General features: G+C 41.4%; 1 protein-coding gene across 5 annotated transcripts in view; it reads left to right on the forward strand.

Moving 5' to 3' along the window:
• The window catches only part of HERC3 (HECT and RLD domain containing E3 ubiquitin protein ligase 3), a 141186-nt gene extending 133594 nt beyond the window's left edge, over window positions 1–7592 (forward strand). For all 5 annotated transcript variants that reach the window (XM_082461657.1, XM_082461659.1, XM_082461660.1 and 2 more), the window contains 3 exons: window positions 3372–3555; window positions 3781–3883; window positions 5856–7592. In XM_082461657.1, coding sequence (XP_082317783.1) covers window positions 3372–3555; window positions 3781–3883; window positions 5856–6064 — 496 coding nt within the window. In that variant the 3' untranslated portion in view covers window positions 6065–7592. The remainder of the gene's footprint in view (window positions 1–3371; window positions 3556–3780; window positions 3884–5855) is intronic.
• The last annotated feature ends 2117 nt before the right edge of the window (window positions 7593–9709 follow it).

Here is a 9709-nt window from a genome sequence, read left to right on the forward strand (position 1 = left end):
AACATACGTCTTGGTAAAAGATTACTGCTAATCACAAAAAAACCCTCAGATATCTCAGGTTAACGATTTTAGTGCTTATCTATGTATGGGAGGATGCAAGGATCTGGTGTCATTGAAATGCTTCCTGATATGCCTCTTAACTGTCTAGGTACCAAAACACACAGAGTGTGTCATCCTGTTTTTCATCCTGAATCCCTTTCAGTGTGCACCGTGGGTCAGGGACGGCAGCGGCTTATGACTTCATCCTTGTAGAACTGGATGGCGGGCAACATGCTTTGTTTTGCAGGCTTTGTCTGATGGGTTTCAGGAAAGCAGTATATTGTCTGCATTGTGAGAACTTTCAGCATCTATAGTTAAGATGTACAATAATCTTTTTTACATTGGTCGCTTTTATTTTTAAAACTGAACATTTACCCCATTTTAAAGATGAGAAAAGAGAGGCTTAGATACAGGACATGGCAGACCCTGGACTTGAACCCCTGTCTACCCCACTATACAGCATATTACATTGCCTGTTGGTTATTGTTTTATGCTGGTCTCAGCCTGTCGACAACCAGTGTTGTGATTGGACCAGTCCTTGTGGTTCTGATATGATTGCAAGATGCCCTTCAGAAATATCCATCAGGACGCTTTGAAAAAAAAATAAAGGTATATTACTTACAAGACCTGGAAATTACATGGCACACTGGGGCCACACAGTAAGGTTGGGTCAAGGGTGGTGGAGAGAAAGCAAGAGAGTGGGAGTGAGAGTCTGGGGTTCTTCTCTTTTGGGGGGTTGACGGTGGAGCCCTAGGGTTTCATGGGCTCACTCTTCGTAAATTTAAAACATAAGAGCAGGAATTTAATGCGTGGGAAGAGAAAAAAAACGAGTGGCCCGAATGGTCAGTTATCAAAATCAACCGAGATCTCTCAAAGGAACTCCAGTGGGGAGAGGCACCCTGCCTCTTTACTAGTCTGGTTGTGTGGCTGGAACGTGTTTATTCTCCATGAGCCATCTTCCAAGTGGATGCTTGCACAATCAGAGCACTTGCATTACAAAAGAAGGAAAAAAACCCCCAAACTGTCAGGGCTCATACTACAGTTAGTTATCTCTGTAGATTGGTTAATTATTGGTGACCAGATCTGCCTGGAGGAAACCCAAAACGTTCAGATTGTAGTTTTGTGAAGTGTAGTGTATTACAGAGGATACGTGGAAAGTGTCTGTCTTCAAAGTGTCTGGTTTTTTTAATTTTTAGAAAAAAATGTAAATACACAAAAGCACTAAACTAATATGACAGACTTCTTTGTATCTGTGCTCAAAGTTTAAACAGATAGTATTTGCTTTAGGTTTTTTTAAAAAAAGAATTACTGAAGCCATTGAAATTCTTTCTGTACACCCCCTTAATCCTGTTCCTCTCCTCTCACCCTCCGTTCCTACATAGACAAAACTCTTATGAATTTTATGCATATTCTTTCATGTTTTTATATTTTTATAATGTGTATTAAGACAAAGATGTTTTTACATAATGCTTTTATTAAATACACACATTTTATATATATGTCCTATACATAATTTCATACTCATACACAAAATCTCATAGCCATAAACAATGTAATAATCACTAATATTTACAAGGCGGCCTCAGTTCTAAGAACTTTATATGTATTAACTCATTTAATTTTAATAAGAGTCCCATAAATTATGTACTCTCATTCTCCCCATTTTACAGATGAAAAGGGTGAGGCACAGAGAGATTAAATAACTTGCCCAAGGGTCACAAGCCGTAAGTGGCAGAGCCACTGTCTCTTATAGTTAATGTTTTAAGTGTTAAAAAAACAACTTATATAAGTGCTGTTATATTGTACTTAACATTCAAAAACTTGGTTTTTACTCAGCATTGTTCTTGAGATTCTATTCCTTTGGACAGAAATTCCATAAAGTGCTATGCTTTTATGGTTTCCATCATATGACTCTACTGTCTTTTCTCTGTCCATTCTCATATTAATGGATGTGTAGTTTTGTTTCTCGCAATCTTCTGTATTGCAAGAGAATGCTGCAGCGAACGCCCCTGTACTTGTCTTCTTGTGCACGCACGTGAGGAGTCCCTCTGGGGCACCAGCTGGTAGCAGAGTAGCTGGGTTAAAGGGTATTTACATTTTCAGCTTTTCCAGATATTGGCAACTCCTTCTCCCAGGTGTTTATGCCTCAGTGCACAGATTACATTCCCGCTAGTCAGAGACGGAATATACATACAGACAATGGCCAGACCATATATCAAAAGGGAACTCTGACAGAGGAAGACAAATATCGTATGATATCACTTGTATTTGGAATCTAACCAAAAAAATGATGTAAATGAACTTATTTATAAAACAGAAATAGACTCACAGGCATAGAAAACAAATTTACGGTTACCAAAGGGGAGGGTGGGAGGGATACATTAGGAGTTTGGGATTAACATATACACACTAGTATATATAAAATAGATAAACAACAAGGACCTACTGTATAGCACGGGGAACTATATTCTATTGATGTATCTTGTACTAACCTATAATGGAAAAGAATCTGAAAAAGAATATATATATGTCATATATATATCGTACATATATAACTGAATCACTTTGCTGTACACCTGAAACTAACACAACATTCAAAATTAACGACACTTAAATTTTTTATAAAATGGGTAAAAAAAAAAAAAATCACAAACCGCCAAAACAAAAACAAAACAAACCAGAACTCTGACCTGTAACCTGCAGAAACCTGCCCAGAAAACCAACTCCTTATCTACAGTAAGCAGCCCAGGAAGCCAGCTGGCTTTGAGTCAGGCTTGCAGAAGCTATTGTCGTAATTAGCATTTGACTGATCCTTAGTGAGATGGAGCCATTGTATTAAGACAGTTCTTTCCAGAGGCGATTAAGGGATTTATAGTAAGGTGTTAGGAAATTACCTTTTAAAGGAGGGGACGATACAAATGTCAGATGGGTTTAGCTTTATTCATTTTTGAAGAGAAAGGAAGTAGTCTAGAACCATTATCTTAGACTTTTTCTTTTAAGCAGAAAGTCTTTTTTTTTTTTCTTAACTAAATTATGTAGGACCATAAACAAGATGAAAACTGGAACACCTCAGGTAAAATAAAGTCAGTAGTATGGTTCCACCCACCTGGCCCCCTCCCCTTCCTTCTTGCCTCCCCTGCCCCCAGATGACCCGAGACCCCCTTGGTGGAATCCTAGGGCTGGGTGGGAACCTGCAAGATGCTGTAGGGTGCCTGCTGGTGAGAGCATTTGATGAGATTGTTCATCTCTCTCAGCCTCAGTTAGAAGGGGAACGTGATAAATTCTACCAGACTTTGGGCTAAACGTATTCTACTTCTTTGGTCTCCCGGCAGGCAGGAATTTGTGGATGCTTATGTGAATTACGTCTTCCAAATCTCAGTGCACGAGTGGTACACAGCCTTCTCCAGCGGCTTCCTAAAGGTGTGCGGTGGCAAAGTGCTTGAGCTCTTCCAGCCTCCAGAGCTGAGGGCCATGATGGTGGGGAGCAGCAGCTACAGCTGGGAAGAGCTGGAGGAGGTAAGCCGGAAAGGTGCCGTCTGTCACCCCCGAAGGAGCGGCCCCGGCCGGGCACAGTGCCCAGAACCTGGTCGCTTTCTTAAGTATTCCCCCGGTCAAGTAGGACTTGGAGGCCTCCTGCATCTCAGTGGTTATTTCTTACTCTCCAGTGCAAATGGTGTCCAGACGTCCACTTGTCATATCCTTCTGGAAGATCATTTTGTTCTTTTTGTCTTTTTTGGGCAGACTGCCATCTACAAGGGTGATTACTCAGCTACACATCCCACTGTGAAACTATTCTGGGAAACATTTCATGAGTTCCCATTGGAAAAGAAGAAGAAGTTTCTCTGTAAGTAATATCAGTATGGTGTTTGTCCCCATTTCAGTTTTGCGTATGGTACAGGATGGTATACTCCATGGTGAAGTTCAACTCTTTTAAATCGTAAAGGGTAAGTAAGGAAGTATGTTTACATTTTTTGTCTTAGTGATATCTGAGGCGCAGCAGAGGTCGTTAATCCTTATTTGTTGTGTAACGGGGTGGGTGGCATGAAAGGAAGAAAAGCATGTCACTGATTTTTAATTGCTCTAAAAATACTGTTTATTTTATATGAAGGTGATTCCTTTAAGTATTACATTGACGAAATCGAATTGTTTGGATTAACCTCCCTTTCTAGCCTTTTGAAAATATTAGTGTCTACTGCAGATGTAACTGGGGAGATGTGATTTATAATAGCTTTATTGAGATTCAATTCACACACACATACTGTTACAATTCAGCCATTCAAAGTGTACCGTTCTGTGGTTTTTAGTATATTCAGAGTTGTGAAACTATCAATTAATTTTAGAACACGTTCACCACCCCGAGAAGAAACACTGTACCCATTAGCAATCTTTCCCCATTTCCTCCCAGCCTCCCACCCCTTACCAATCTGCTCTGTCTCTATGGATTCGCCTGTTCTGGACATTTCATATAAATGGAATCATACAATAAATGGTCCTTTGTGACTGGCTGGATGACATTTGAGAATGGTAGTACATTTGGAAAGGAGAATGAAGTCTAGTTTACATGAACAAATTACCCTTTTAAAAATAGTAGAAATCTTTGCGTCATTGTGTAATCAGTCATAAATTAGCCATTGAATAGCATAACATTTTTATCAATATAAAATGAAAAAAAACAAGAGTTTGAAAGGCAGTCTCTTTTGCTTTTTAAGAATGAGCATATATTAGTATCAATGCAAGATTTACCCCCAGCTTCTACTGCTCCCATGGAGTAAGGATGAGAGGAAGCGGAGCTCTTACAAAAGAATTCCTAAAAAGATCCCCGCTTCCCCTCTGCCCAGTTACATGGGCCCTTGAGGGAATAGCGGCAGATGAGTCAAAATGACAGGATAAGATTTGCCAGTGGGTCTCGTGGAGCTGTGACGATCAAGAGGCGCTTGGCCTTGGTCCGGGGATTTCCTTAAAAGAAGATGCTTTTCTGTTCAGAGACCATTAGACTTTCGTAAATTTTTATTAACTTTACAGGCTTGGCAAGAACGTTTATGTATCGTAGCCTCAGGTAGTGACGGGTTATTTGAAAGTGCTTCTTAACTAATGATGTCATTGTATCGATAGTTAATTTTCCAGCAGTTCAACAAAGAAGGTTATCTAGTGCTGGAGAACAGGAAAAGACAGCTGGGTTGGTCTTTTTTTTCCCTCCAAGTCACAAGTGTGTCGCAAGAGGGAAATGTCTCATATAATGTTAGTGTCGGATCTTCTGGTTTAAGAAAAATGGAGAGACAGGGAAAGGCAAGCGAACAGACCCCAAATGGAAGCTCACCAGCCAAGGGGGCACAACAAGCACAGACACTTGCGGGGAGAGAAGACCCTGAGGCCCCATGGACTGTAGCCTTCTTCCTGGTTGCTGAGGTCGGCTCTCTTCCTAGGTCAGCAGTTCCCTTCCTCTTCGATTCTGTGAAAGCTCGTGACATTTATGAGGCCATACGTCTGTCTCACTGAGGCCGTCTTTTTATTTGGGGGCATTTTTGAGCATCTTTCCGTTGGAGGGATGCTTTGTGTCAGTGTAGAATTAGGGTCTGAAATTAGCCAATGAAAAGTATAGACTTTTTATCCATATAAAACCGAAACACAGGGTTTGAAAGGCAATCTCTTGCTTTATAAGTGAGCATTTATTAATACAACACATATTGGCACAGAAAAGTGGTTGTACTTCTCGCATGAGCCACAGGGTGTCAGCCCGTCCCTTCTGCTCCCCCCTGGGCCGCAGAGAGCCGCTCCCCATGTACCTAGCTGGTGTTTCCCGTTCTCTTCGTCCGCAGTGTTCCTGACAGGCAGCGACCGCATCCCCATCTACGGCATGGCCAGCCTGCAGATCGTCATCCAGCCCACAGCCAGCGGGGAGGAGTACTTGCCCGTGGCCCACACCTGCTACAACCTTCTGGACCTCCCCAAGTACAGCAGCAAGGAGGTCCTGTGTGCACGGCTGACCCAGGCCCTTGACAACTACGAGGGGTTCAGTTTGGCCTGAGGCTCCCCAGCTTGCCCCAGATTCCCCTTCCTTCCTCCACGTCCACGTTGAGGCCCATACAGAAAATCATGGGGAGTGAGTTCTGGTTTTTTTAATTGTATAAGTGGGTTGGAACTTTTGAATCCTGAACCTGGTTGATGCATTTCTGGGGTGGTAAGCAGTGACCTTTTTGAAAAATCAGGGGTTAGGAATGGGGTGAAAAACTGGCCCTTGTCTGGGAAGCGATTTTGTCTCCAAACCCAGTTCCCCATTGTTCTGTGCACTTGTGACTATGTTGTACTCTGCTGGATAAAAGGGCAGTGGATTTTTAAACTCGCATCCCCCAGACGTCTCTCTCAGCCCTGATCTTTCCTCATGACGCTTCCTTGTCTTCCTAACTTCTCATTCCTCTGCAAGAATGATTTGACCGACCTGTCCTTTCTCACCTGCACATGCAGAACATCGTCTCCTTTCTCTGCAGCCTTGGAAATGCTCCTGGCTCGTTGCCGTCCAAGCCTAAGCACTGAGAAGGAAAGGGTTACTTCAGAAATTCCCAAGCCCAACAAGCTGAATCTGGGTCCATGACTTTGGCGGAGCTCTTGCGAATTTATGGGAGCCTTTCATAAACCTGCCTTGCCTAAAAAAACAGTTCTTGAGGGACAGGCCATCTCCCTGTGGCTCTGCCTATTCCCGGCCCTCCTCAAAGGGGTGCAGAGCCGCTGGGCTTCGCAGCTGAGCCGAATTCTGTCTGGTGGCCCCGCCAAGCCCTTTTGACAACAAGATGAGGTAACAGGCCCTCCCCCTCTTGCATCATTTTGCTTTTGGAGCAGGTTGCATTAATTTTCTAGGGAGTATTTTCTCCCAGAAAAGTAGAACTAATAAATTTCTTATCCTTTTCCCTATCACTTTCTGTCTCTACCACTTCATCTCTCCTCCCCACCCTCCTACTTTTCTCTTCACTTCATCCCATTCTTTGTTACCTGACTTAACGTCCCTTCCTCTCCTCTCCTCCTAGTGCATGCATGCAGTCTATTTTAGTTTTCTATTTAAATTGCAAAATTTCTACTCAGATTTTTTTTTTTTCCTCTTCCCTAACTGCTAAGACTTAAGGACATTCTTTATTATGGAACTTTTGTTTATTGCATTTGAAATGTGTGTTTACAGTGGGATTTCAGGAGGGATTGTGTTTGAAGCAAATACATGTATTTCAAAAATCATGACACACTCAACCTTCTTCATCCTGGGATAAGAAAATTCTACATGAGCAAAGAATCCATGTCAGCCTAATTTTAAATTCCTAGTCACTAGAGAAAAGACTTATTTATATAAAATGAAGTATTTATGAACTGTGAGACAGCATCAAATCTCAATGAAGGATTGTAGATTTTTTGCTTTTTGTTTTTAAAACTTATTCCAATTGCTGAATTGGTAGTTTTTCAGTCTTTATAATACAAGATTAAAAAAAGATATACAGTTATATAAAACGTTTATTTTCTATGTGTGTGCATATAGCTCACTATTATGCAATAAATTTGCTGTTTTAACGTAACCAGAACTGTTTCTTCTTGTACTTGCAGAATGGGTAGCTTGCTTTCAGTAGAAGAATTAAGTCATCTACCCGAGTAATCTAATAGAAGGTCAAATTTGCTTCCTGCCACAAGAGAGTAGAACCAACTGCTGGGAAAATGAAGAGGAAAACAGGGTAGCGGGGGGAGCATATGGCATTAAGGATGGATGGGATTTCTGAAGCTTATGATGGGTGAAAAGGCATTTCTCACGGAGGGGAAGGCCTGAGCAAGGGCTTGAACATGGGGGCATATTTAAGGAAGGGCCAGGAACAATTCGAAGGGAGCATCAGAGGAAACAGAATAATGGTAAATAAGACTGGGGAGAAAGACAGCAAGTTTGGGGCTGAGGAACCAGACTAAGCCTTGGGCCTTCAAAATGTTCAGAGCCTTGGGGTGGGGGAAGGAGGCAGTGATAGGAGTTGAGCCTGGTTTTAAGAAAATGCGGATGAGGGTACCTGTGGAGGAATGGAGTGGGAAGGACAGCAGCTGAGAGCAGTGGGGTGGCAGCAGTGGGGTGAGAAGAGCTATGCGCAGGAGAGATGAGAGGAGTGGAGGCGATGGGAGCCTTAGGGAAAAAGGAGAACTTAAAGGTGGATCTAAGACTTATTAATCTAATGGCTGATGCTAATTAGCCCACTTATACACAGCAAAAAAAATTTTCAATAAGTTTTAAAAAGAATTACTATGTACTGTTTTTACCAGACTTAATAATAGATGGTTTAAAAAGTGGTAAAGAGAACAGTAGCTTTCCATTAATAAGTTCCATTCAACAAACAAACAAACACTTAAGAGCATACATAAGTAAGTGCTCAGTTTGGGGGACAAAAAAGCCTATTACCTTTAATTTTGAATGAAAATAGCCAAGTTATTTTAAATTTGGGGGGGGGGGGCTTCAGAATCCTCATCCGTGAAATAAGGAGACTGGACCAGATAATTTCTAAGGTCACTGAGCTCTAAAATTACTGTACATAGAGATGCTCAATAAATTCTTCTAAATGTTTGTTGCATGAATGAAATTCTGTGCTGCTTTTCTAAAAACTATTTTTCTGGCATATTCTCTTTTTTCCTTTATCACTATTGCTTTAGAAGACTCTTTAGGTAGGCATTTCTAGATTTACCTACCCACCTACCTACCTACCTTCCCTCACCTGCAAACAAACATTTGGAAGTTTCTTCACTGTTTTCAGAAATATACCTATTTAATGAAAAAATAATCTCATTAAAATAAGGCAACTTTTGGTGGGTGGGATTTAATGAAAGTGTAACCAGGCAATTTAGCCAATTGTGATTAACTCCCGCTCCATGTGAAAGCTTTTTGATGACTAAAAAGGTTCTCTATTAATAATCCTGGAGAGCCAGGGTTGGCAACTACAGCCTGTGAGCTAAAATGGGTTTTACATTTTTAAAAGGGTTGGGAAAAAAAGGATATGTGACAGCAATTATCTGGCCTACAAAGCCTAACAAACAAACATGTTAACATCTGGCCCTTTACAGAAAATGACTTGCCCCAACCCTTGGAGACCAGACTTGCAGGAATCACAGTAACAGAGTCGATAACTTACTTAACTGAAGTCTCAGGAGGAACTCGGTCATAGCTGATGTTGAACTAGAGAGAACAAATTTCTGGGCCTTTCTGCCACGGGGGTGATACGAAAATCAAGCTTTGTCTAAGATTAACCCACAGAAATAGGCATCAAGGTTTTGTGATAATAACTAACTACCTACCAGGTATTGATTGTAGGCCAGACCCTGCACCAAGCATTATCTATGTGCTATTCAGTTTAATTGCTACCACTGCCCTCCTGGCTCGACCAGTTACTAGCTGTGTGGCCTTGGGAAGGTTTCTTAACCTCTCTGTAGCTCATTTTCTTCCTGTTTGAAATGGGAATAAACATAATGCCTTCCTCATGGAGTTGTAATGAGAATTAAATGAACTAACTAATGGAAAGCACATATAGAACAGTGCCTAGCACATAACAAGCTCTCAGTAACTATAATTTTCATTCTTATCCCAATTTTTCACATGAAGAAATGAATGTTTAGAGAAAATAACTTGTTCACTGTCACAGTGGTAGGACGTGAACTTGACCATTCCTCT

The sequence above is a fragment of the Balaenoptera physalus genome (genome assembly GCF_965194825.1).
Source record: "Balaenoptera physalus genome assembly, chromosome: 5".
In the NCBI taxonomy this organism is placed as follows: domain Eukaryota; kingdom Metazoa; phylum Chordata; class Mammalia; order Artiodactyla; family Balaenopteridae; genus Balaenoptera; species Balaenoptera physalus.